This window comes from Pelecanus crispus, chromosome 20 (assembly GCF_030463565.1).
Source record: "Pelecanus crispus isolate bPelCri1 chromosome 20, bPelCri1.pri, whole genome shotgun sequence".
Classification (NCBI taxonomy): Eukaryota; Metazoa; Chordata; class Aves; order Pelecaniformes; family Pelecanidae; genus Pelecanus; species Pelecanus crispus.
In genome coordinates this window covers 1,980,033-2,007,186 of record NC_134662.1, presented here as the reverse complement: position 1 = coordinate 2,007,186, position 27,154 = coordinate 1,980,033, and the positions used below count along the sequence as shown (strand labels likewise).

The 27,154-nt window shown below is 61.2% G+C and overlaps 1 protein-coding gene across 1 annotated transcript; it reads right to left on the bottom strand.

Moving 5' to 3' along the window:
• Positions 1-1,522: 1,522 nt before the first annotated feature.
• ONECUT3 (one cut homeobox 3) lies at positions 1,523-25,932 on the bottom strand. The gene is made up of 3 exons (XM_075723743.1): positions 25,229-25,932; positions 24,902-25,182; positions 1,523-1,815 (listed from the first exon to the last, which is right to left on the bottom strand). The coding sequence occupies exons 1-3, from the start codon at positions 25,930-25,932 to the stop codon at positions 1,523-1,525; spliced, it is 1,278 nt and encodes a 425-aa protein (XP_075579858.1).
• Positions 25,933-27,154: the final 1,222 nt, after the last annotated feature.

Genomic DNA, 27,154 nt, shown 5'->3' with positions numbered 1-27,154 from the left:
AAAATCTGGCGTCTTTTTGGTAAGTTGCCGGTCTTTGCGTTGAGCTTGTTTGGTTGTGGTTTCTGTTGTTATTCCTTTTTTTTGGGTTGTGTTTTTCCCTTTCAATCTCACCGGGGAGTTTTCCCCCTTCTCACACCCAGGGCTGGATTTCGCCACCAGATCCCTCGGATTTTTCTTTTCCCACCGTACACCGACGTTGGTTCCCAGGAGGGAATTTTTTTGTTGTTGGGTTTTTGGTTTTGTAATTTCTTTGGTAACAGAGATGAAGAGGGGGCATGGGAGGGGGCAATAGTGTGTGTCGAGGGGTGGATGGGGCGAGACACAAAGCCAACAAATCTGCTTTGTCTGAGTCCATTCCTCAACCGAAAAGTGAACCAGAAATCCAGCGGTGAATGGTGGAGCCAGTCACCAGGAAAGATCAGATCCTTCGCTCCAAGTCTCTCCTCCCGTCTCGTTTCAAACAATTATTATTTTTAAATACCCGATTTCTGTAGCTAAAATGTGCTTCTTTGACCTGCTTGGGCGCCAGGCGACGCGGTGCAGCCGTGGTCCCCCTCCAGCCGCGGCGCTGGGGGATGCTCGGGCGCGCGGAGGCGGACGGCCACAGCGAGGGCGTCTCCTTTGCTGTGGAGTTTCTCTGGGAGGGATCCGGGGATGGGTGCTCTCGCGGGTCAGGGTGCGTGTGTGCGTGGGGGGCTGGGGGACGTGGGTGCTCTTGGGGGTGTCGGGGGGGGGGGGGGTAGGGTCGGAGGAAGATGCCCGTGGAGGAGGAGACTGGGGCTGCAGGGATGCCCTCAACGAGGTTTTCAAAACCTTCAAGGGAGAGAAACGCCCGTGTGCCAATGGCAGAGAGGGTCTGGCTGCTTGGGGAACCCCACCGCACCTCCGGGGGGAAAAAGCTTCAGCAGCCAGAGCCCTGGCAGGAGCCTGGGGTCACCCTCTGGGCACACGGGGAGCATTTTCCCTGCTCGTCCCCCTTGGAACCACGGGGGCTTTGGCCCTGGTTTGGTGGGGTTGTGCCAGAGCCCAGCCCCATGACTCCATTTCTTGTACCTCCCCCACCTTTACTCCTCCACCGTGGGAGCCGTAAGGGTGGCTGTGGCAGAGATCGAGGTTGGTGGGGGGGTCAGGGGGTGCCCCTCTCCCCAGAGACTCTGGTGGGCAGGTGAGGACAAGGTTCTGCGGTCCCTGAGGACCAGGGATGCTTCCAAACAGCACCTTCCCCTCTCCCTCCATTCCACATCATCCCTCGCTCCACAGGGGTTTCCTCCGAGCCCTCCTGGGGACAGAGCTGACCTGGCTGCAAACCCTTTCCCTGCTCCACGAGCTGGGAGGACATGGCAGCAGGATGTGGCACAAGGCCCACGTCCAGGGGTAACACCCGGCTGAGGGTTTGGGAGGCTGATGGACCCGCAGCATCCAAAAGCACCCACCCCGGTCGGCTCGGGGCACGCGTGTGAGTCTGGGGTTGGCTTTGTCATGAGGAGGATGTCCGGGAAGGGGCAGGGAGGTCTGGGGGACATCATGCTTTGGAGAAAGTGCTTGTAGAAGAAGAGGGGACTCCGGGGTTGGTGCCTGGCTCCTCCTGCCAGCGGTTCATACACCGCCGGCGGGCATTCATGAAGAAGTTGCTGACGGTGTTTAGCTCCAAGCCCAGCTGCTGCGAGATGGTCATCTGCATCTCCTTGGATGGGCGCTTGTTCTCCTTGAAGATGGCGATCAGGGTGCGGCGCTGGAGGTCCGTGAAGACCAGCCGCTGCTTCTTGGGCTGCAGGCTCCTGTCTTTCTGCTGCTCTTGCTCTTTGCGTTTGCAAGCTAGATGTTCAAAAGAGAGAATAGGGCCATTAATTGGTGCTCACCACCCTGGCCCGCTTGCAGGTTGCCTGGCTGCCTCCCAAAAACCAGGCCCTTCCCTCCAGTAAACCTGCTGGCTTGTTGCCCACCACTCCCTAGGCTACCTCCCTCCTCTTCCTCCCTGTGCCTCCTGAGCGTCTGCTGAGATGGGACGACAGCCTCTTGCGACATCAGTATGCGAAAAGCCTGGGTGAAGCCCATCACCTCTTCAGATGCCCAGGAAAAGCCCAAGTCTCAGCATCTCCAGCTGACCCTGGGACTAGAGACCAAGGAAACTCCTGGGCTGACTCTGCTCCCACAGCCTGGCTATTGGGACCTGCTCTGTCCCTAAGTTTTGGGGGTCATCCATCAGCCTCCCTCCCTCTCTGCACTCTGGTGTGGTCTCCCTTGCTTCCTCATCACCTCTGTGGACCTCGCTGGAGGACTCAGGGAACTGGTGTCTCCTGGCCATCACGTCCAGCTGCCACCTCTGAAAGGCAAGGAACAGACAGGGACAGGCACACCGTGAAAAGGCCAGTGTGCAGCCACCACATCCCACAGCAGACAGCCTGGAAGGACCATTCCTGGTTCCACCTGCTCTGGGAAGGGGTTTTCCTGCCTTTGGAGGCTGGAGAAGAGCCTGAGCCACCCGAAAATCCAGGAATTCAGTCTCCCCTGCGTGCCTTTGCTACTGGATTCTGTGGCACGTGTCAGCTTGAGCCAGCACCGAATTAAAAGCCTTCCCAACAGATTTGGCCTGAGCGGTAGGTCAGGACAGAGGTGCTGTCACACGGGGACGGGCTGTGGGAAGCCAGGAAAACCCCCCTGACACCGCCACGCTGTGTGCAAGGGAGGGGGGGAGGCAAGTATGCACCTTTTGGTAAATATATGAATTTTAATTGCAGGAATATTAGGCACGCTGTTGGTGGAAGGGGTGAGAAAAGGAGCCTTTTGCTATGATATTTTTCTAGAAAATTATCGAATAACTGAGGCTGGTGGAGGTTGCTGGTCCAGTTCCTACTCAAAGTGGGGATGACCTCGAATCTGTTGAGGTTAGATCAGGGTGCTCAAGCTTCTTCTTGAGCTTCGCCGGGTCAGGACTTGGCCAGACACGTGCAGGCACTGCAGAGTGCGAGAGGCCCATGGGCAAGGCAGGGCACGGATCTGGCCCTCCAAGGCTGGGGACACACTGTTTCCTCCTGGAAAGCTCAGAAAAGAGTTAGGAAACTGTAGGCGAAAGACTTTCTGAGGAAAGCCCCGCTCTTGCCCCAAATAGCAGCAGTTTTCAGCCTTTGGGGTTTCTTGGTTTGGATCTTCCAAAGGATTTTGCAGGGATGGCACAGGTCCTTTGAGACATTTGCTGTCAGAACGTTGCTGGATGACAGGCTTCAACTTGCTTCTCTCAGGCACTTCCAGGAGCCTCTTTGGTGCACAGACCTTGGAGGGGCCAGAGGCCAAGGCTGAAAGCCACTACTGCCACGATGGGACAGCATCTTGGGTCCACGGGACAGGTGTTCCCTTCAGGCTAACTACCTGCCTGCTATACAAAACGCACCCCACGGCCAGGCTGAGTAAAAGGGTAGGTAGCCATGTAGCCTAGGAGTAACAGGGGGGTGTTTGAAGTCACTTTGTCCTCATTAGAGAACAAGGAAGGTCTTCCTCTGATTTTTCAGTGCTGGCCTGCACTACAAGTCCTCTTTACATGACCTTGAACTAACAGAGAAGGATGATATCCACCCCTTCCACCCAAAGCTGGGGAGATCTAGAGCTCAGTGAAGCAGGTAATTTATCCAACAAATTTAGCCTTGTTAGCCTCGGTCCTCGCCCCGTCCCCATGCGGGTGGTGGGAGCCTTCGGTTCTGCTCCCGCTGGGGCAGGGGACAGGAGGCACCAAGCTTGGCACAACCAACCACACTCAGTCAAAATCAGCCGTCTCTGGTAAAGACGGTTAGTGGAGAACCTTCCCCTCCCCTTCTCCCCCCCAGGCAGGTTTGGCTGCAAACCACCATCCTCAGGGACAAGGGGCAGTGGTGGTGCCGGGGGATCCTGTCCCAGGGGTACCTTACTCAAACAGCCAGCAGAGAATGTTTTAGTGGAAACCTACCCTATGACCATCAGATGCTTGCAAAAAGAACAAACAAAAAAAAGCCTTTATAGAAAATTTGACTTTTTTCCAGACATGAATTAAAAAAAAAAAAAAAAGACCCCCCCAAACTCCCCCCCAAACCAAACAAACAGAAAAAGTCCCCCCCCACACCGCACGTGCACATTCAGAGCAGCACGTCTTCGCCCTGCCGGACCCCTCGCCCGCCCACCACGCACCCTCCCGGCGTCCCCCCGGCATGCTCGGCTCCGGTCCCGTGCCAGTGGCGCGGGTGGGACCTCGTACCGACGGTGGGCACCTCGCACGCTCCCTGTGAGCACGGCTTTTGCTCTGCGTGGATGGCACTTACGCCTTACACATCTTACACTTACACATCTCTCTCCCACGTGCACACCAGGCACCTACAAGCGTGTGTAGGTATGTGCAAATACAGCCATGCCCCCACGGGACGTGCAGGGTGATGTGCTGAGCCAGCCGTAACCCAAGCAAAGCCACTGAGATCCAGGTTGTCCTCTTGCTCTCCTGCCTGCTGGCACCCATTCGCACCAGCGGTGCTGGACAGCCAGCCTGGGACCCAGCATTTCAGCTTTCCAACCTCGCATCCCCACCCCCCGCTTCAATTTTTAGGAGTAATCGTTACAAACTAGTCGCCCATTAATAACTCGAAGCTCCGAGGCAAACGTTAACCGTCGGGGTCTTGCTGGTAAAACTGTGATCCAGCGTTCAAACCGGTGCCGAGTATTGCTCAGACAGGGGTGACACCCTGCTCTGCACCCCTTGACACCCCTTGTTATTTTTGGCCTGCGACGCCGGCAGCGGACACATCCCACATTTCCTGTGCTCGTTTGTTTATTTATTAATTTCTTTTTCTGCTGACGCAGCCCAACACCCCTCTTCCCCAGTTCAATCTAATTACAGCTCCGCACAACAGAAATCAATAGTGACGCTGGTCAGATCTATTTACGGCGGCCATCAACCCCCCAACGGAGGATCTTTTTCCTATTCCCCATCCCCCAGGTGCTGCTTTCCCAGGCAGGCTGGCGGTGGGAGCCGGGGACGGGGGGCAGCCGGGGGTACGGCTCTGACTCCCACCCAGGCCAGCATAGGATGAGGGTTTTTCTTTGTGCTTCAAAATCCCTTTTTTCCAAGTCCCAAGACCCAAACGACTCGCCCTTGGCTTAACGCTGTTCTTTGGTCACATCCCTCCGGGGTCTTTGGGCCCGGCCGCAGTTGGTGGGGATGGGGACACGCTTCAGGGCGCTTCCACCCCTGCCTCTGTGTTATCTCCCCAGCAATTGCTCAAAGCACGGGATTTATTCCCTGGCTTGTCCTGCTCCCCACTCCTCCTGGGGCACAGGAGACCCTGGCGGTACCAGGGCCAACAGTGGGAGAGAAGGACCGGGGTCCCCCGTGGCCAGGGGGGATGCTCCGGTGGCCAGTAAGGGGTTGAGCTCACCCACAATGGAGGTCTTTCCTCTCGCCGTCTCTCCCCAGCTCATTTCACACCACCTGCACCTCTGAGACCTCCGCAGCTCAGCCAGGCTCGGCTGAAACGAGCCAAGTGCAGGAGTGACAAGGAAGGAATGCCAGCCGCAGCGGGATGGGGTGACTGCACGGAGCCCCTTCCTCCTGGACACCGGGCACACAACCCTAGCAGTATTTCACCCCTAAGGTAGATCACCTGGCTGCAGAAAAACCACAGGGAGCAAAGGCAAGGAGGAACCTTGGGGCGAAAAGCAGGAGGAAAGGCCTCTGAAAGCAGAGGCATCCCACCTGCCTCCCCCGGAGGATTTCTGCTGAGGGTTTCTGCCTCCCCGGAGACTTATGTCAGAGGGAGCGCGTTTTCCTTGACTTAACCTTGACAGCTCAAAGCAAAATATCTCTCAAATCATTTCTAAAGGGACATAATAGAGACAATCAAACGGCTGCTGTTCAGAAGCTGCGATTATGCCTCGCAGCGTGAACTCCGCGAAGCATTTAACTAATACCTGATGGCTTTGCAGGCTTCCACAGCCTGCCAGACACTGGTTTCTCTATTATACCCGCAAACCTCTGTTTTCTCAGCCCCAGCGTGCTCTCCCTCTCCATTCACTTGCAATACAACCTGTAATTTTCTGCCCACTTTGCTTAAGTGCTGGTGATTTGTTGAAATCACAAAAGACAGCCAGGGGCTTTCAGAGCCAGCATGCTGGCTGTAAGCGAGGTTAGGGGAAAAAAAAACCCACCAGCTTTTCTCTTTTTCTCCCTGTCAAATCGGCTCGCAGCGGTGCAAGGGGACCAGGAGCGTTTAGGGGCTCAAAGGGAGGTGAAGGAAGGGATGGAGAGGGGGCACCTGGGCCTGGTTGGCCATGTTGGGACAGGTTTCTTCGGTGCAGAGGTAGGACAGACTCTTCGCTGGTGGGCACCAGGTGGGAAATGGCCCTGAGCAAAGCTGGCTTCCCTCCATGCCTTCAAGATGGGTCAGCCCCTGGGCTGCCTCAGTTTCCCCCTCTCCTTGAAAGGGCAGAGGGATCTCAGCCTCTTTCACAGAGGGGGGGCTGGTGTAGGGTTGTGCAATGGGTGTTACTGGTTCAGACCCTGCCCTGATATTCTGGAAGGTTTGGGGAACCGCAGCTCTGAGCAAACTGGGATGAGCCCAGCGCCTCCGCCAGCAGAGCGGTGTCTGATCCTGAGTTGAATTAACCTCACGGCATCTGCTCCCCCAAAGCTGGAGCAGAGTCTGGACCAGAGATCAGGGGGCTTCATCTGCAAAACAAAAATCCTTTGGTCCACAGTTGGACCGGCCAGGATGCTCAGAACTGGAGCAACTTAGGAATTGCAAGAGGTTTGTTTGACTTTTCTTTACATTGTAGGAAGAGCCCAAAAAGATTTCTCACAAATAGGGAGAATTTCTCCAGGGGAAATTCAGGTCCTCTCTAGCTGGGAAGACTCAGTGCTGATGGGAGAGTCAGCAGTGTACAATGCAGGAAGAAAGAGTGCTCAAAAACCAAACCCCAACTTTCTTTTTGCCTTTTTTTTGCTGAAACCTCATTTCATTCCAAAAACTAGCGAACACATGGGCAAAGGGGATGCAGTGTCAACCACACAACTGCCGGGGCAGAGCCAGCCACGCGCTGCCCATTCCTGCAAATGCCACCCTGCAACTCTGCAATCCAACAGACTTCAGCAGCACACAATAAAAAAACCAAACCTTCTGGGCTCCAAAACCTGCAGGGATTTTGACCGCTGGGGTCCCGCAGCATCTGAAAGCTTTGAACCACGCTGCAGTAAAAACTGCCCCGCTCTAGAAACCCGCAGGCTTGGAAAACCGTGCGTCAGAGACCATCCAGAGCCTGAGATTTGCGGCTGGGAGCTGCGATGCGTCTGCAGAGCTGCAGCCTCGCAGTCCTGCTGGGTTGGAGTCACACGGTCCAGCCAGAGCTCCCGGCCCGGCGCGTGTCCCTGCGCCATGTGTCCCTGCCTCGGTGGGGACAGGCTTCCCCGCTGGCGTCCCTGGGAGCCGCCGGAGGATGAATCCCGAGACCCGGGGAGAGCCCCCGGTCATTGGTATGCAGCCAGCGCGCTGCAGGGTGAGCCGCTTCCCCGAGCCCAGCAAATTAAATCTTCCTCTGAAAGCTGCAAATGAGGAGATGAGATGAGACAAAGCGCTCGCCTCTGCGTTGCTAGGTGCATTTTCCTTTCCTTGTGAAGGGTTTCAGTGACTCGTTCCAGTGAGCAGCTCCGATCGACCCATTTGGGGCTGCGAGGCTTCACCAGCCGCCCGCACCCATGTCCCCGGCCCGTTCCCCAGCAGCCCGGGGGCTTTCAGAGCAGCGCAGGTTGGCGGGCGGAGGGAAGGGACAAGGCAAAGCACAAGGCCTCGGTCCTCTGCTTGGGTGACGAAGGCCCCTCCTGAGAGGGGGTTTCGGCCGGGTCCGGCAGAGGCTGGAGGAGACCAGGAGAGCCACCCAAACGTACAGCGGAGCGGCAATGCCAGCCCCGTGGGACGCCTGCTTTGCCTCTCCTGCACTTCTCAAGCTTTGTCTGTGTTTTCACGGCATGGCATTTTCACCTTTTCCAGTGCTGAAGCTGATGAGTTTGGTCTGAGGGCAGCTGAAGGAACACCAAGAAGCTGTGGTGGCTGCAGGTGTGCTTGGCTCCATCCCTCCACCTTTACCCTATTTTTATTCTTGTCCTGTAAGCTGCTACTGGCCCCGGCAGAGACAGCCCTGGGCTGAGTCGGCTGCATCAGACTCCTCTCATGGACACAAATAAACAGTTTCAGATGACTTTAAAATGTGGGTTTGTTGTTAAAAGCATTTCCTTCCTGCAGAGGTTTGATTTTTCACTTGCTTTTCTGGAGACTTTCGTAAAGGGAGACCTGGCACCCTGCTCCACTCTCCCCAGCACCCAGGCGAACTGGGCTCAGCCCCCAGCTCTGCCATCACGTCTGCTGGCAAAGTCGCTTTCCCCATTTGTCCCGTTTCCTCCCTTTCTAGGCCTTTTTTTGGACTAGGGTCGGCTGCTTCTTATTGTCCCCGTGGAGACCGCTGCCATCACAAGCTGCTCAGCGCTCGTGCTGCCAGCACAGCCCGGGACCGGACCTGGCGTGAGGCAGGGCTGGGCAGAGGTGCCCTGGGAGTCCTCCCGGCTGCTCCTTTCTCCTTACTCTTCTCCTGAGTCATTGCCACTTAGTGTGATGAGAGCAAATTGGTGCTAATGAAGTGCTGGAGTCAGGCAGCGCGGCAGGCAGAAGCCGGCAGCGCCGAGAGGGATGGCAGCGGCGGGGGAAGGTCGTCGCCTTCTGGGAGAGAGGGAGGATGCAGGGATGGTTCGGGGGGAGCGCCTGGAGACCCTCCAACCCCTGAAATAAGTTTTCTTTGGAGTCAGCGACACTTGCCTGTGCTCAGCTTTGGCACAAGAGTCCCAGCTGCAGAATCCGGGGGGAAAAAGGGAGTTTGGGGTTCGACTCATGCCACAATGACAGGGAGAACCAAGTAACGCTGGACAAGGAGCCTCTCCCCAAGGAGCAGCTGTGGGTCCCACGCAGGCCACCTCCACCTTTGCTCCTTTGCACAGGAACGGAGCAGCAAGGATCTCCCTTTGGCATCAGCACGGGCTACTGCTCAGTGACTGTCATCAGCCCGTTCCTGTCGGGCTCCTCCTGCCAAACTCCTGCTGCCTTCAGCAGCTCTCAGATCTGGCTCTCTAAGTGGGGACGATAAACAAATTCAGCAATCAATAAAGTGTATTTCACCAGAGCGCACGTTGCTCCCGAGCTGCTCTTGGTGGAGAGAGGGTGTCCAGAGACAGCCCAGAGCCGTTATCAGCCAAGGACCATTTGCTGGAGAGAGGGGAAAAGCAGTGGGGGGAAAAAACTTGACAGTTTTTTGCATTTCCTGATTAAATCTGGTCTCAGGTGGATTTATCGGGTGTGAGATGGGAAGCTCCCTTAGGGTTTGGCCGAGTCAATTCATGGATGGCTGCTGGCTTTCTCGCTCTGCGGTGCTGTGAAAAACAGGAAAATCTGCAGTCCTCCAGGTTTGGGTGTTCAAGGTTTGCTTCGCCAGGGTTTGGGACCCTCTGAAGGCAGGCGGGAGGGCCCAAGCGGGGACACTGGTTGCTCTCAGGTGATCCCTTAGCTCCAGCAGCACAGCGCGGAAGGCAGCTTCCACATTTGAGCCCTTCCCTGCCACCGCGCCCCACCCCGGAAGGCCTTGGTGCTCTGAAGGCAATTTACAGCCTGACCTTGACGGGTGCCACAGCCCAGCCCCGAGTGTAACCCAATTCCCCGGCTATTCGCACCCAGCACGAAGCCGTCCACGTCGCGCGGCTGCAGCCAGCACGGGTGGCACGTGCCCAGGCCGGTCACCACACACCGAGGAGGGGTCCGGGGACAACGGCGGGGCCCAGCGCCCCATTTTGCCGCTCAGGGCGAGCCGGGGCCTGCTCAGGAGCGGGCGGGTGACACAGGGCAGCCGCTCAGACGCCGTGGGGGCCTCCTGCCTGGGCCCCTGGGGCAAGTTCCCCACCAGGCCGGCCCAGGCCCGCGGCGATGCCGGGCCCCCCTCACCCGCGGCCTGGGCGCAGCCCGCTCAGCCGCACCTGCCTGCGGGCTGGGCCGCGAGGGCGGCGGGGCCGAGGCGGAGCACAGGGGACTCCCGGCCCCAAGGCCCCGGCAGCCACCGAGGCCCGGGGTGGCCCCGCAGCCGCCGTCGCCCGGCGAGGCCCACCCCACCGCCCGCCGCCATTTTGGAGCGCTGGTGCCGCCCGGTGCCCCCCGCACGGCGGGGAATGGTTTATTCCGCCCCCCCCCCTCCCCCGCAGACACGATGGGCCGTCCCCGCCGCGCTGGCGCCCCCCCGCGGAGGGACGGGCGCATTTCCCCCCGGGGGCGGGGCAGCGGCACAGCTCGCCCCGCCCCCCCGCCGCTGCCCAATGGCGCGTTGCAGCCGCCCCCCGCCAGGGGGGAGATGAGCCGTTCCCGACCCCCCCCCGCTCAGCGCGATGGGCCGCTCCAGCCGCCTCGCACACACGGGGCGCGCCGGGCCGGAGCGGTCCACCCGCGTCCCGGGGGGGGGGAGGACGGGGCCAGGCAGTCCCGGGAGCCGCGGGAATGGCGCCTCCGGGCGCGGCTGCGGGGCGGGGAACCTCCGCCTGCCCCACGGCTGCCCCACGGCTGCCCCATCCCTGCCCCACGGCTGCCCCATCACTGCCCCATCCCTGCCCCACGGCTGCCCCATCCCTGCCCCACGGCTGCCCCATCCCTGCCCCACGGCTGCCCCATCACTGCCCTGGCTGCCCCATCCCTGCCCCACGGCTGCCCCATCACTGCTCCATCACTGCTCCATCACTGCCCCATCCCTGCCCCACGGCTGCCCCATCCCTGCCCCGGCTGCCCCATCCCTGCCCCACGGCTGCCCCATCAGCGCTCCATCCCTGCCCCACGGCTACCCCATCACTGCCCTACAGCTGCCCCATCACCGCCCCATCGCTGCCCCATCACCGCCCCATCGCTGCCCCACAAACAGCCCCACAGCTGCCCCACAGGCCATCATCGCCGCCCCATCACCCCCCACCCTGGCCCCACAACCACCCACCCCCAGGGAACCCGCTGCCCCCTGGGGCAGCCCAGCCCGTCCCCCCACACATGTGGGGCTGGCGCGGCTGCGGCCGGCGCTAAGCCAGTGACTGTTAATACACCGCTCCGGCGTTATTAGTTCAGCTCCCAAGGTATTTCCCAGAGTAATTGCACTGATCTGCCAGGGATTACGCGCTGCCGCTGTAACGATGGATGATGTTTTAATTCGAGCCGGGCACCTCCGGGGAGGGCAGGGACCGAGACCCCCGAGCACCGGGATTGACGCACGGATCTGGCCGGACACCCTCGCCGCTGGCGTGGGGTGAAGGGGCTGCTCGGGCGCAGGCAGCAGCTCCTGGGAGGGGTTTTAGGGTGAGGAGCAGCCAGAAACCTGGGCCCCGCCGGGTGACCGAGCATCAAGCGATTCCCTGGCTGGGAGCTTGGCCAGCTCCAGCACAGGCTCCGGGCACCGGGACACCGGCGATCCCAGCTGACCGGGGTTCAGCATCCCGCCATGGCTGCAAAGCAGCCGGGGATGCTCCCGAGCGGCTGGGGAGGGCCCTTCCCAACTCTCAATTCCCAGCCTGGGCTGTGCCCGCTGTCGCTGCCCCCGGGTCCTGCTCCCTGCCCTCTCCAACCCTGTCCCGCCGGGAGGGAAACTCCCGCAGAAAACGGGCTTTTGCTTCCTCCTGTCCGAACACGGCAGAGAAACCTCCCCCACAACGTTACCTTTAAAAATGACCCCCACGCAGAGCTGTTCCTTCTGGTAAAGCAGCAATTAATCACGGCAAGTATGGGATGGATTTGTAATCAGTGCCCCCCCTTCCACCGCCCCATTTCACAGCCCTGGGTATTTTTCCTGCCCCCCCAGCCCCAGTGTGCAGGGATGGGGCTGGGGCCGGCGCAGCCCATTGATCCTGCCCGGTCGATTTTATTGAAACTCCCACGAGTGGCTTTAACTGCGTGTTGGATATTGCTGGCACATCAGTTTGATGGCTACGTGACTGGCGGGGAGCTCGCGGGCAGGTTTGCGGGGAGGGAGGCAAAAGGGCTGCGGGAGCGGGGGATTAATCCCGACGGAGCTGGGTTATTCCCTGGGTTGTTCCCTTGAGCTGCCCGTCCCCAGGTCTTCTCCCCGAAAGTGGGAGAACGAAAGGTAATGGCACGGCTTGAGGAGGAGGGTTTGGAGCGGGGGTTAAAGGGAATGGTTTCTCTTGGCCAGATTTCATTGCTGGATGGGAAAGGGGCTGTGGGGGGCAAAATGGGCTGAGAAAGATAGGAGGAAAGGGGGGGAGGGAGAAGAAAAAGGGGAAAAAAGAAAGAAAAGTGAAAAGAGAAAAGGAAGAAGAAAAGGAAAAGGAGGAAAAGAAGGAAAAGGGAAAGAAAAGGAAAAAGAGAAGAAAAAGAGAAAAAGAATAAGAAAAAGAATAAGAGGAAGAAAAAGGAGAAGGAGAAGAAGAAAAAGAAGAAGAAGAAGAGAAAAAGAGAAGAAAAAGAGAAGAAAAAGAAAGAAAAAGAGTAAGAGAAGAAAAAGAGAAAGAGAAGAAGAAAAAGAAAAAGAGTAAGAGAAAAAGAAAAAGAAGAAAAAGAAAAAGAAAAAGAAAAAGAAAAAGAAAAAGAAAAAGAAAAAGAAAAAGAAAAAGAAAAAGAAAAAGGAAAAGAAAAAGGAAAAGAAAAAGAAAAAGGAAAAGAAAAAGGAAAAGAAAAAGAAAAAGAAAAAGGAAAAGAAAAAGGAAAAGAAAAAGAAAAAGAAAAAGAAAAAGAAAAAAGAAAAAGAAAAAGAAGAAAAAGAAGAAAAAGAAAAAGAAGAAAAAGAAAAAGAAGAAAAAGAAAAAGGAGGAAAAGAAGGAAAAGGGAAAGAAAAGGAAAAGGAGAAGAAAAAGAGAAAAAGAATAAGAAAAAGAAGAAGAAGGAGGAGAAGGAGAAGGAGGAAAAGAAGAAGAAGAGAAAAAGAGATGAAAAAGAGAAAAAGAGAAAGAAAAAGAGTAAGAGAAGAAAAAGAGAAAGAGAAGAAGAAAAAGAAAAAGAGTAAGAGAAAAAGAAGAAAAAGAAAAAGAAAAAGAAGAAAAGTGAAAGGAAAGAAGAGAAAGGAAATGAGGAGAAGAAAGAGAAAAGGGACGGGAAGGCGAGGAGGACGCGCAGCCCAGCCGGGTGTCCCAGCTCCGTCCGAGCCCAGCGCCCAGCAGCCACCAGCCCCTTTGTTTTCCCCACGTTCCCGTCCCCCTTTCCCCTCCCGCCTCTTTTCTCCCGGTTTTGCAGAACGGGAAGAGCCGGGGGGCTCTGCCGGGACGGTGCCGCTGCCCGGGGGGCCGCCCCCTCCCACCGCCAGCACCCCGGGGCCCGGGCTGGGCTCCGGCACCTCCGGGAGCACCCAGGCGACGGCGAGAGGAGCGGGCTGGAGCGAAATCATAAACCTGCCACAAACACCACTAGAAAAGCTCTCGCGCAGGAGCCCGGGGGGGACGCCTGAGCCCCCCCGTTCACCAAATGTCCCCCCGAGACCCCTTTCCGGGGGAGACGACGGTGCCGTAATGGCACCCCCGGGCTGGACCGGTGAAGCAGCATCTTCCCGTGCAGAGAGCGGGACCGACCCTCCTCCATCCCCCGGCACCCACCGTGGGGCAACCGCCTCGTGACGGTGCCAAAAATCAAAGCAAATAAATAATTTGGGTTTTTCTTGGAGGTGTTGAAGGTGGAGGAATGGCCGGGTATCATCGATTTGGGGAGGAAAAGGATGTTTCCGTTTCGGGGAAATGCTTTCAAATTTTCTCTTGGAAAAGCAAGTTGGTTTGAAATCAGCGTTATTTTAAATAAAAGCCCTGATTTGGATGACTTATTTTTCAATTTCTTTTTTTTCTCTTGGCACGCAAAACACCCGATGACACCCGCACCCTTCGCCGCGTCTTTCACTCGCCTCCTTTTGCCCCATTTCTGACCCAGCCAAACTGAAAGCAGCTGCAACGCAGACGTGCGTGCGAACGCCCACCTCGCCACAGACGCGCGACAGAAAGCGAATTAAATGCCCTAAATCAAGCGCGGTCCCGCTGCTGGCTGCCCGTGCGTGCGGGCAGAGTGGCTCCCCTGTACGGGAGCTCCCCTGGGAATATCAGCTCCCCTGGGAATATCAGCGTAGGGGTTCACTGCCCTCCGCGTGAGCAATGCCATCAAAACCCTGAAGTTTGGCCCCAAAAAGAGAACTACCGGTGGGCGTTGATCCACGGATCCATTTCCAGAGGCCTCTTGCTGAAGCCCTGGGTGCCTCCGGGTGACTTTGCAGCCCGGCAGCGCAGTGCCGCTGTCCCACCCTCCCTCCTCCTCCTCAGCCCCTGTGATTTGGGAGGCAAATGGAGAAGGGACCCCCCCCCCCCCATTCTGGGGGGGGCTTTGGAGGCACAAACCGCTGCAGCACCAACCCCAGCACTTTTTCAAGCGTCGCGTTGGAGCCGAACTGGGCCGGATGCTGGTCCGTGCACGGAGCAACCACTGAGCAAAACCCAGCGGAGATCCATCCGTCACCCTGGGCTGTAACTTATCTGGGGGTGCCAGGTCCAGGGCAGAAAAGGACGCTCAAAAGATGGGAAGCAATACAGAGTAGGGCCAGATCTCCGGAGAAATTGCAAGGGTTGGGATGCTGCCGGCAGGCACCGGTGTCATTGCCACGCGCTGCTGCACTCCCCGACCCCGCGACAGGCGCTGAGCGCCGGGGTCTCCGATGCTCTGTGGTGGGAGCAGCCTTTGCCGGCGGCAGAGCAGAGCTGTTGATATCTCTGTCAGCCCCTGATACCATCGCCCGTCAGCAGCTCCCAATACATTTGCAATTTTATCCCTAATGGAGAGAGTTTGCTCATTACCTGCTCTTTATCGGCCGAGGGTAGTGTGACTCCCACAAAGGGGTATCGCTCGCTGGAGCTCATCTTCCAGCTTAAAGGTTTGGCCTTTTACACGGCATCACCGAGTTCCTCGGCTTTAATCACCCAGCGCTGGTGTCTTCATACGCTCTGTAAAAGCACTGTCATCGTACGAGTGGGGAAACTGAGGCACGGAGGGATTTGCGGGTGCTCAACCTGTCAAGCCACAGCCGAACCGCAGCTCGTGCCCCTTCGGCTGCCGGTGGCACGTCACGCGGGGAGGGGAGACCACGCTTTGGGACGTTTCCCGGCGGCCAGAGCCAGCCTTGCCATGGCTCCCGGCTTCCCAGGGCCGTGCCCGGCACCGCTGCGAGACCATCACCTTCACAGCCCTTGGAAGATCACTTTGGCATGAGGTGTTTCCCCTGATTTTGGTCCGCTTTGGGGTTTTTTTAGGGCGTCTGACAGCCAAACCTGGTGCATTGGGTTCCCAGCTGTGCCCTGCAGGGCCATGCCACGCACCAAGCCCCCCCCAGCATGCCCCCAGCCCGCCAGCCCCCAATATTTTGGGCTCCCTGGACTCATGCTGACAGCAGGAGACCTCGCTTCTCCTCTGATGTGGGTGGGAGACCAGCAGCCCCCTGCTCCCATCGCTGCCTCCTCCTGCCGAACCCCTGAGCTGGGTCGGTTACCGCTGCCCGTGCCATCAGCAGCAGAAAAAGCCGCAATTTGCTTTTCTTTTTTTTTTTTTTTTTTTTTTGGTCAAAATGTCGGGGTTTTCCTTGCTGCTCTGCAAGCAAGGAGATGACAGTCAGTCCCAGCGAGTGCCTTCCCACAACCAGCCCCTGCTTTCCCCTCGGCAGGTTCCTGCACGAGGATTTTCTGGCTCCTTCTCCCAGGCTGGGCAGAGCCGAGCCACCTCCAGCCTGCCAGGGGTGATGAGGTTTCCCGGACCCCAAAGGGGTCACTCCCTCTTGTTGAGTTCTATACCTTGGGTTTGGGAAGAGAAAAAGAAGAGGGACGATCACAGAGATACAGAACTGAGGCAGGACGGCGGGTCCAGGTCTCCCGACGGGGACATTGCCCCACGCAGGGCAGCGGTGGTGGCATCTGCCGTTCCCCAGGTTAGGGGCCAGGCAGCAAATTCCACCCCCCAGCTCCCCGAACTCAGCTCACGGCGACACCGAGTCCTCCTGCATTCCGAAATGATGCCAGAGGAAATCAGGGCACGGTTTGGTTGGAGCGACAAGGTCCTGCGGTGCAGAGCGTGGAGGCAAAACGCCAGGGACGAGAAGGCGAAGGAAAGGAGCGTCACGGATCCCTAATGAGGGGACAAAAAGTTGGTGCCCGCAGCGGGATGGGGCCAGGGAATACGACCACCCTCGCTGCAGCCCTGCCCCTCTCAGCCCATCGCCTCTGCCTGCATCCCACCCATCGTGGGTGTACGTGGGTGTACGTGGGTGTATGTGGGTGTACATGGCTGTACGTGGGTGTATGTGGGTGTACGTGGCTGTACGTGGCTGTACATGGGTGTACGTGGGTGTATGTGGGTGTACATGGCTGTACATGGGTATACGTGGGTGTATGTGGGTGTACATGGCTGTACGTGGGTGTACGTGGGTGTATGTGGGTGTACATGGCTGTACGTGGCTGTACATGGGTGTACGTGGGTGTATGTGGGTGTACATGGCTGTACGTGGGTGTACGTGGGTGTATGTGGGTGTACATGGCTGTACGTGGCTGTACATGGGTGTACGTGGGTGTATGTGGGTGTACATGGCTGTACGTGGGTGTCAGTGGGTGTAAGTGGGTGTACATGGCTGTACATGGGTGTACGTGGGTGTATGTGGGTGTACATGGCTGTACGTGGGTGTACGTGGGTGTACATGGCTGTACATGGGTGTGGGTGTACGTGGGTGTCAGTGGGTGTAAGTGGGTGTACATGGCTGTACATGGGTGTACGTGGGTGTAAGTGGGTGTACGTGGGTGTACATGGCTGTATGTGGGTGTACGTGGGTGTAAGTGGGTGTACGTCCTCGCACCATACAGCACCTCTGGCCCCGCTTTTGCTCCGGCAAAGCATTGCCTTCTCCGTGCCTTAACTGCACCACCCGTGAAACACCTTGAACCCCACCGAATCCCTTTTAAATCATTCCTGGACCTCCTCGCACTGCACTGCAGGAACCCCCGGGACTTAGAGCAACGGTGCATATCCCTAAGGAATACGTACACACGTTAAGAGAGAGTTATTAAGGTCATTCTGGAAATCCCAACCATGTCCATGCAAATGTGTCTCGATTTTAATATTGGGTCTTTATTTTTCAAATGTCCTGGCCCCTCCTTCCAGCAACAGAGAATCCAGCTTGCCTTTTTGTTTTGCTCTTTCTTAACAACCCCAGCGTTTTAAAAATCCATCATCTCTTTTGCCTGCCCAACCCCGCCTTGGTTTAAATCTTGCTGGAGATGCTCTATATCATTCAAGGTATTAACGAGATTTTTAAATTTTTTTTTAATCGGCAAAATCTTGCCACTCGGTGGCCACAGTCCTGCGCGGAGCCAGGAATAAACGCGCTCGGCTGCTGAAACCCGCTGCCGGCTGCTCGCCGGCCCCTCGCCGCCCCGGCGCAGCCCTGCATCGCTCCCATTGCACCCACGCAGCATTGCTTTCGGCTGAGGGCGGATGGGCTGGAGGAGAAAATTTTTTGCTCCAGCTCCCCTTTTCCACCAGTTTTCAGAGCCAGGGGCTGACCCCAGACTCTCTGCGCTGCCGCTGGTGCGGCGCGGGTGGAGAGCGACGGCCAAGAGCACATCGCAGGCGGACGGACGCACAGAGCCAGCCTCAGCTCGATGCTGAGCTGAGGATTTGTGCTCCTCACGGCAGCTCGGCTCCGAAAAGGGCGCTGGGGCAGAGCCGCGCGGGTGCGTGGATGCAGGGGGTAGGGCAGGGCAAAGCTGCCTGATGTCTCCATCAGCACTTGGGGTGCCGCGCTCCCTCTGCCCGAGCCTTTCCGAGAAACCTCAGGGAATCAGGCGGCAAGGGGGGAAACCCTTCCCCACCAGCCAACAAGGTGCTGGGCTGGGAGGTGACCGGTCCGGCTTCTGCCGAGGCAGCGATTCCCGCGGGAAACGCAGCCCATCCTAAGGCAGCAGCGTCGCAAACCGCACCCCGAGGTCTGGAGCAGGAGGACACGGCGGGTCTTCGAATCCCCACCGAGCTGCAAAGCCCCAGCCTCTTCGTGCCAGGCTCTGGTGGTTTTGGTTTTTTTTTTAATTTTTCCTCTTATTTTTTTGTTGGTGTCGCGCATCGGCCATCGCCACCCTGCCACGAGCCCTGCGAAGGCTTCGCACAAGGAGACCCGCGTGCACAGGAGGTTTCCGTAGGGGATTTCTGGTGGTGCTGGAGGGATGCCGGGGGAGGCGAGGTGCCGTGCCCGGGCAGGGTGGGATGAGCCCCGGGCAGGAAAACAGGCGCCCGGGCCCTGGCTCTGCTCTCCTCCTGCCTTCACCATCCCTCCTCTTCCTCCTCTCTGGCAGACCCTGCGTTTGTCCCCGGTTTTGGCACCGAGGAAGCTGGGCAGAACCCCCTGCGACGGGGAGCGCAGGCAGAGGCTCCCCCGCGGCCGCTGCTGGGGGGCAGAGCTGCCCCCACCCAGAGGCACAGGCTCCCGGCCCTGCAACCGCATCTGAGCAGAATGAGAAAATATTGGATTTGTTTTCTGGAGGGAAAAAAAAAAAAAAAAATCCAATATTCTGTCTGCGATCCCAGACTCCGTGCCTGGTTATGGCAGGAAAATGCTGTAAATCTCCCCTTTCCTCACCAGCTGGGGAAGAAAGAACGATTTTCTTTTAATATTCTTATTTTCTCTCCTGGTTTAAACCCCATCATTTTGCAGGCGGCTCTGCAATCTCTTTGTTGACCAGGGCTTAAACCTGCTCTCCCGGCTCCCCCGACCCTGGGAAGTCGCCTCGCACACCCTTCCCGGCAGCTCCCAGGCAGCGGCAATGAGATTTTAATAGATGTATTTTCAAATTAGTTCTGGGCCTTTCAAGACTTATCAGTTAAATGAGGTTTTTCAAATTGATTCAAAGGTCACTCCGAGAGTTTTCTCTTCTCTGTTATCTCTCCCTTATGGTTTCAGTGGCGATTGACAGGACAGAGAAAAAAAAAAAAATATCACCCCCACGTTGTACGCCCAGGAAAAAAAAAAAACAACAGAAAAAACAAACAACAAAACCCCACCCAAAATGTGCACCCAAAAATGAGGAGGCGGCAAGAAAGGCCCCGGGTCGGGCAGGCGGCGCTGGCTCTGCTGCGGGGTTGGGGGGTCCCTCCCGGGAGCGGAGCCCGGGGGGGATTTGGGGGGCGGCGTTTGCGGGAGCAGGAGCCCACGGGCACGGGGGGGCTGTGCCCGGAGCTGCCGCCCCGCAGGGAGGGGGGGTTGTGTCCTGCGGGGGGAGGGCGGGGGGGACCTGATTTAATATTTAACCGGCGGGAGGTTTATGGGCCCCTGCCGAGGCGCAGATTAGGAGCGAACAGGAAAACAGCCGCGGGCGGAGCGGGGCGGCCCCGCCGCGCTGATAAGGGCGCGGTGCGGGGCAGGGCAGGGTGCGGGGCAGGGCAGGGTGCGGGGCGGTGCGGGGCAGGGCTGGGGTCGGTGCGGGGCAGGGCTCGGGGCGGGGCGGGGCAGGGTGCGGGGGCGCGGTGCGGGGCTGGGCTCGGTGCGGGACATGGAGCGGGGTGCGGGACACGGAGTGCAGTGCGGGACACGGTGCGGGACACGGAGAGGGGTGCGGAGCGCAGAGCGGGGTGCGGGGTGCGGAGCGGGGTGCGGGACATGGAGCGGGGTGCGGGACACGGAGTGCAGTGCGGGACACGGTGCGGGACACGGAGCGGGGTGCGGGGCGCGGAGCGGGGTGTGGGGTGCGGAGCGGGGTGCGGGACATGGAGCGGGACACGGAGCGGGGTGCGGGGCGCGGAGCGGGACACGGAGTGGGACACGGAGCGGGACACGGAGCGGGGTGCGGGGCGCGGAGCAGGACACGGAGCGGGGTGCGGGACACGGAGCGGGACACGGAGCGGGGTGCGGGGCGCGGTGCGGGGCGCGGTGCGGGACGGGGCGCGGTGCAGCCCCCCCCGCGGATCCGGCGGCCCCGGCGGTGGCGGCCCCGGCGGGCGGCTCCGCGCCGGCGGAGAAAGTTGCCTGTTATTAACGCGCTAAAAAGATACCTAAAATAAAACAGTAATAATTTCAGAAAAAAAAAAAAAGAGAAATTTAAGGAAAAGAAAACCCACTTTTTTTTTTTTTTTTTCCCCAAGGGGGAAAACGGGACCTTTTTTCGCTTTCTCGCTTTCTCTGCACTTCCCTGGGTGGGCAGCTCTCCCGCGCCGGGGGGGAGGTGCTGGGCGCCTGCCCCCCCAAATTCTCGTTTTCCCCCATTTCACGGCGGCGAAGGAACCCGCCCGCCAACCTACGCCTCCCCCCGCGGCCGCGCCGCGCTTCCCCGCCGCCCCCGGACACGCGCGGATCGAAAGCAGCGAAACCGCCCGCGATTTTCCGCCGCTCTCCCGGGCCGGGGTCTCCCGGAGCCGGCGGGGAGGAGCCGTCGTTGGGCCAAAGTCGTTTGGAAGAGGCTGAAATTAAAACAAAACTCGTGAAAAAAAAAAAAACCCCAAATTTCCCGAGTTTTTACGCGGCGCGATCTTGTCCCTGATTCTGGCAATTCTGTGTTCGCAGCATTAATTAGCGGCGTTAATTATTGGCATTGCCAAACCTCCCGGGCATTTGCCTTGGCCCAGTCCCGCCATCGTGCTTGCAGTTTTGGGGTGGTTTGGGGGTTTTTTTGGATAACAACGGTTCCCGCTGCGGCGGCGATTTGCTTGTTGGGGAGAAAGCCCGGGGAGGAGAGGGAAGAAAAAAGAAAGGAAGAAAAGAAAATAAAGGAAAAGAAAAGAAAGGAAAAGAAAAGAAAAGAAAAGAAAAGAAAAGAAAAGAAAAGAAAAGAAAAGAAAAGAAAAGAAAAGAAAAGAAAAGAAAAGAAAAGAAAAGAAAAGAAGACAAGACGACAGAGTGAGAAAGAAAGAAAGAAAGAAAAGAAAGAAAGAAAGAAAGAAAGAAAGAAAGAAAGAAAACGAAAGAAGGAAGACGAAAGAAGGAAGACGAAGAAAGGAAGACAAAAGGAGGAAAGGAAAGGAAAGGAAAGGAAAGGAAAGGAAAGGAAAGGAAAGGAAAGGAAAGGAAAGGAAAGGAAAGGAAAGGAAAGGAAAGGAAAGGAAAGGAAAGGAAAGGAAAGGAAAGGAAAGGAAAGGAAAGGAAAGGAAAGGAAAGGAAAGGAAAGGAAAGGAAAGGAAAGGACGAAAAGGAAAGGAAGAAACGAAAAGGAAAGGAAGAAACGAAAAGGAAAGGAAGAAATGAAAAGGAAAGGGAAAAACGAAAATAAAATAAAACACGAAAAGAAAACGAAAACAAAAAAAGAAAAAAGGAGAACGAAAAACGGGGCGGGGGGGAGGCTGAAGCAAAAAGGAAAATAAGGATGAGAGAGGGAAAGGGAAAAGAAAATGTGGAAGAAGCAGGGACGGGCCGGCTCGGGGGGCTGCCCAGGCGTCCTGGCCACAGCCCGGGGGTCTCCCCCGGCCACGGGCTCCCACGGGCAGCGCGGCCGCGACCCCCCGGCTCCGCCCCACGGCAAGCACCGTGGGCAGGAGCAGCCGCCGCCGGGTGCCGGGGGCCCACTCGGGACCGCGCCGCCTCCCCGGGGCTGCCAGCGGAGCCCGCTCCTTGCGCCGCTCCCGCACCCACCCGCGGCCCGGCCGCTTCACGCCGGCGGGGGAAACTCCCGCACAGACACGCGTGTCGAGGATGGGTCAGCCGGGCGCTCGTTCGAGCTCAGTCGCCGTGTCGCGACAGGGACACGGCGATGCTGTGGCCCTCCCCTGAAACAATCACGAGCGAATTTCCCGGTCCTGAGTGTCGGAATAAATCCGTGGCGGGGAGGGGGCTTTCCACCGGCGGGGGCTGCGACAGGAGGGGAGCGCGCCCACAGACGCGCGTGGTGGGAGGGCACCCAGGGACACGCGTGGTGGGAGGGCACCCAGGGACACGCGTGGTGGGAGGGCGCCCACCGCCCTCCGCGGACACGCGGGGATGGGAGCGTGGGAGCGCCCCCGCCTCCCGCATCATCCCACGGGAACGAAGCCGCTGCCGCCTTCGCCCCCGGGACACGGGGGATGGCGGGCGGGGGGTGTCGCGAGTGGGGGCTCGGAGCCCGGCTCCGCCGCGCAGGGACCCCCGACGGCGTGGCGGTGGGGGCTCCCCGCCACCCACGGGGGCTCCCCGCCACCCACGGGCCCTCGCAGACCTCGTGGGGGGGTCACGAAGTTTGCGGGGGCTGCATCTGGAGCGGGGGTGGGGGTGCTGCGGCCGTGACGGCTGCCCCGAGGGGCCGGGCACCGCCAGCTGCCGCCCAGATGTTTCCCCGTGGGACCTCCACTATTTTGCGGACCCCCACGGGGGGAGCGGAGCCGGAGGGAGCCCGAGGCGGGCGGGAGCTGCAGCCCCCCCGGTCCCGGCTGAATAATTCATGGGTCATCTGCGGCCGGGGCGGGAGGGGGCTGGGGTGGAGAGCAGGAGAGCGGCGATCGCCATCCCCAGGGCCCGGCGTGTTCATTGATCCGCGATTCGCCCACGCGGGGGGATCCATCGGGCGGGCTCCTGCGGCCGGCGGCACCGGGGCCAGGACCGGGGCCAGGACCGGGGCCAGGATCAGGCCAGGAGCAGCCCTCCTCCCGGCCGCGTCCCCGTCGAACAGCCTTTTTTTTTTTTTCTTTTTTGCTTGCACTGGGAGGGAAAAAAAAAACGATCGCTCCCCAGGCGGGGAAGGGGTCCCTTCCCTGCTTGCCGGGGGGGTCGCAGCCCCCCGGCCCCCCCCGCCCGGGGCGGCCCGACGGGACGAGCAGCCCGGGCCGCGGCCCCGGGCCGGGTCGGGGGGATTCGCCTGCATCGATCGGGGCGGGCGGGAGCGGCCCCCCCCCGGCGCGCCCCCCGCCCACGTAACCCGGGGCAGCGGGGCCGGGGCCGAGCCCGCGGGCCTGAACCGGCCCCACGGCCGCCACGGCGGGAGGAGCGAAACGAAAGCGGGTCCCCGCGGGGCGGCAGCGGCGCCGGACAAAGCGGCCGGGCCGGGGGGGGCCGCGGGAGGCGGGGGCGGTCCCGTCCCGGTGCCCCCCCGGGCTGGGGCCCGGCCGATCCCCGTGGGGCGGCCGCGGCCCGGTCCCGCGTGGGGAGCCGGGGTGCAACGCGGGCGAATTCATGGCGAGTTCATTCGTTTGTTGTTTTGGTGGTGGTTTGGTCTTTTCTTTTTTTTTTTTTTTTCTTTTTCCCCCGTCTTCGCAGAAAGCAAAGAATTAAACCCTGTCCGCGGGAAATGTGCAGCTTTAATTTCCGTAAATAACGCCTCCAAGGCGCCCCTGGGGCCGAGGAAAACTCGGCGCTGGGGAATAAGAACCATTTTGGGGGAGAATAAACCTCCCCTGCGGCCGCGGGAGGAGCGGAGCGATCGCAGCGGGGGCAGAGCCCGGGCCGGGCCGGCGGGCAGGGACCTCCCCGAGCCTCCCCCCGCCGCGGCCGCATTTTTCTCATCGCCATCGTGGCTATTATTTCAAATTTTGGCGAGTCAGAAACCAGCCACCCGCTGCTCAATTAGCCCGAACGACGGGGGCATTAAACGGCCGATCGCGGCAGTGTTTAAATCTTTATTTACCAGAACCTTGTAAAGCCAGGAACAATTTGCATTCTATTAACTGCTTTTCAATAGGGCATCGACTGGAACTAAAAGATGCCACTACCCTGCCCTAATTAAAGAGCAACTGAATTACACTAAATACATATGAACGCTGCTCTCCTCCATAAATAACGTCGGGCTCCTCGCCGTGCGGAGCGCCCGGCGGGCCGGACTCTGCCCGGCCCCACGGGGAGCTGGGATTTCTTTAAAAAAAATAAAATAAAATTAAATTAAATTAAAAAAATCATACACGCGCGTTTTTTACCCCACGGCCGCCCGCTCTCGGCCCCGCGGAGCCCCGGCACGGCGGAGCCGGGGGCAGGGGGGGGCCGGGGGCTGCGGGGGCAGGGGGCGGCTGCGGGGGCCGGGGGGGTCGGGGGCGGCGGGCAGGGCCGGGGGCGGCTGCGGGGGCCGGGGGCGGCGGGCAGGGCCGGGGACGTCCCCGTCGGCGCTGAGCCCTCCGCCCGCCCTCGGCCCGTTCCCCCGCGGCCGCTCCGCGCAGCGCGGAGCCGCGACCCCCGCCCGCCCCCCGCAGCCCCGGCGCGGCCGCGCAGGAACCCGCGGTTCCCCGCAGAGCCCCGGGGCCGGGCAGCCCCGGCTGGGGAGGCCGCGGGGAACGGCGCTGCGCTCCGCACCCGCGGGACAGCGGCCACCCCCGGGGCCGGGGCCGGGGCCGGGGCCGCTCCCCCCGCCCCAGCGCAGCCGGTGCCCCCGCGGGGAGCGGAGCGCAGCCCCGGCGCTGCCCGCCCCTCCCGGCCCGACCCCCCGAGGGGCAGCGGCCGGCCCGGGGCTCGCCCGGAGCGCGGCTCCGGTACCGAGCGGCGGCGCCGAACGGGCGGCGGCGGAGCTCCGGGAGCGGCCGCGGCTCGGCCCGCACCCACGGGCGGCGGGGAGCGTGGGCCGGGGGCTGCCCGCCGCTCTCCGGGGTCCGCCCGGGGGACGAGGGGCCGGCTCGGCGGGCGGGACCGAGCGGAGATCGCCGCCGGGGTAGGGGCGGCCGAAGGGGCGGCGGGGGGCGGCGGGGGGCTCCCGCCACCCGGGATCCCTCATTTCCCGCTGGCAGGAGCAGGCCCGGGGAGGGCAGGGTGGGGGGGATTCGCCTTAAACACAATTCCCTTCCCTCTCTTCCGAAGGCTTCACATGGGCTCGGTGACACCCGGCCCGGCCCCCGGCCGCGACGGCTCCCCGCGAGCGAGGGGTCCCCACGCGTGTTCGCGGCACCACCCGCCCGGCGGCGTGGGGCGGCCGGCCGCGGCAGCTCGCCGTGCCCTGCCCTACCTGCCAGCCTGAGCGCCGACATCCTCTGAAATTCCGGCTCCTGCAACCATTTCCACATCCTCCGGAACGTCTCCCGGCCCGACTTGAGCTTACTCCAGGGCTTGGGGTTCCGCAGCAGGTCCGAGAGGGTCCCCTGGGAGCGGCACAAGATCCGCTGCGCGAAGATCGCCTGCGGGATGCTGTAGCGCTTCAGCTCGGCCGTGATCCGCTGAGCCACCTCCTTGGTGTTGATCTCCTCCACCTGCCCGGAGCCACCGGGCTGGGAGCCGGGGGGCCGAGGCCTGGCGCTCCCGCTCGCCCAGGAGGGAGGCACCGGGCTGGGCGTGCGGGTGGCCGTGCGGGTGCATCCCGTTGAGCGGCGGCATCATGGCCGAGCTGGGCGCCGCCAGCCCCCGCGCCAGGTGCTCCTCGCCCCGGGACAGCATCGCGGCGTGCGAGTCGAAGCCGTTGGGCGAGAGCATCTTCTCGTTGGGCAAGTGGCCCCCAGGGCCGTAGGGGGCCAGTGGCTGCTGGGCGTTGTGCAGGCTGCCCAGCCCGTTGGGCAGCGGCGAGAGGGGCTGCCCCATGGCCGGCATGTCCTTGGGGTAGTGGCTGTAGAGGTTGCCCATGGAGGCCAGGCTCCGCTCGTCGCGCATGAGGGTGAAGCTGCCGCTCACGTTGCCGGCCAGGCGCTGGTGCGGGTGGTGGTGGTGGTGGTGGTGGTGCGGGTGGTGGAACTTCTCCGAGACGGTGGAGATGGGCGGCAGGTGCTGCAGGGGGGTCAGCGTGGTGTAGGTGCTGCTCAGGCTCATGCCGGAGGGGGACTCGCAGGACATGCTCATGGCGGGGTGCAGCGGGGCGGCCAGGCTGTGCTCGGCGCGGTAGTCGCCCCCCTCCAGGATGGAGGCCATGCCCGAGACCATGGCGGGCCGGGCGTGCGGCACCAGGTTGCGGTGCGAGCCCTGCCGCCCGTGCGCCGGGCTCAGCAGCTCTGCGGGCTGCGAGTGCGGGACGCCGTGCAGGCTGCCCAGGTTCTCCATCGCCAGCTCCATGGTGGCCGCCGGGCTCTGCCCGCTGCCTCGCCCGCTCGCTCGCTGCCTTCCTCCCCCACCCCCCCGCCGCCGCCGCCTCCTCCTCCTCCTCCTCCTCCTCCTCCTCCACCGCCGCCCCCGCCCCCCCGCGCCGGCTGCCCGGATTAATTCAGACTCCGCGCTCGGGGATCGATCTCCCGCGCCCCGCGGTCAGGCCAGCATGGTGCGGTGCGGTGCGGTGCGGTGCGGTGCGGTGCGGTGCGGTGCGGTGCGGGGGGGCCGCGCCCGCCCCCCCCCCAGCCCGCCTCGGTGCGCTGCGGCTGCGGCGGGGCGCGGAGCGGGGCGCGGGGGCGTGCGCTCGGGGCGGCTGCGGCGCCCCTCGGCCGCCGGCTCCCGGCAGCCTCGCTCTGGGCCGCGGCGTGACGTCAGCGCCGCCCCGCCCCGCCCCCCCCCGCCGAACCGAGCCGCACCGCCCCCCCCCCCCCCCCCTCCCGGTGCGGAGCGGGGGGGGCGCGGAGCGCAGCCGGCGGCGCCCGGCACGCGGCGGACCCGCACCCCCAGAGCCGCCGGTGTGACCCCCCCCCCCGCCGGGACCCCCCCCCCCGCACCGGGGTGACCCCCCCCCGCAACGCGTGCCCCCTTCCCCCGCCACGGAGCGGTGCCCTCCCCCCCGCACCCCGGTGCCCCCCGCTCCCGGCGCGCATCTGGCGGCGCTGCGCTGCCCACCTGCCCCCCCGCACAGCTGGCTGCCCCCCCTGCACACAGCTGGCTGTCCCCCCCCGCACACAGCTGGCTGCCTCACCGCACACATCTGGCTGCCCCCCCCCCCACCTAGCTGCCCCCCCCCCCGCACACATCTGGCTGCCCCCCCCCCCCGCACACAGCTGGCTGCCCTCCCGCACACATCTGGCTGCCCCCCCCGCACACACCCTAGCTGCCCCCCCCGCACACATCTGGCTGGCCCCCCCCGCACACACCTAGCTGCCCCCCCCGCACACATCTGGCTGCCCCCCCCCCCCGCGCACAGCTGGCTGCCCCCACACACAGCTGGCTGTCTGCCCGCACAGCTGGCTGCCCCCCCGCACACACCTAGCTGCCCCCCCCGCACACATCTGGCTGCCCCCCCCCGCACACACCTAGCTGCCCCCCCCCGCACACATCTGGCTGCCCCCCCCGCACACACCTAGCTGCCCCCCCCCGCACACGCCCTGACCCCAGCGCCCCCCGACACCCCACGCTGCCC

Bases quoted from the DNA above. Each gene is read 5' to 3' on its own strand.
- ONECUT3 (XM_075723743.1), bottom strand. From the start codon at position 25,932: ATGGAGCTGGCGATGGAGAACCTGGGCAGCCTGCACGGCGTCCCGCAC. The intron at 25,183-25,228 runs GCACGCCCAGCC...CGGGAGCGCCAG, and splicing joins ATGCACCCGCACGGCCACCC to GCCTCGGCCCCCCGGCTCCC. The intron at 1,816-24,901 runs GTAGGGCAGGGC...TTGAACATCTAG, and splicing joins GTCGGCGCTCAGGCTGGCAG to CTTGCAAACGCAAAGAGCAA.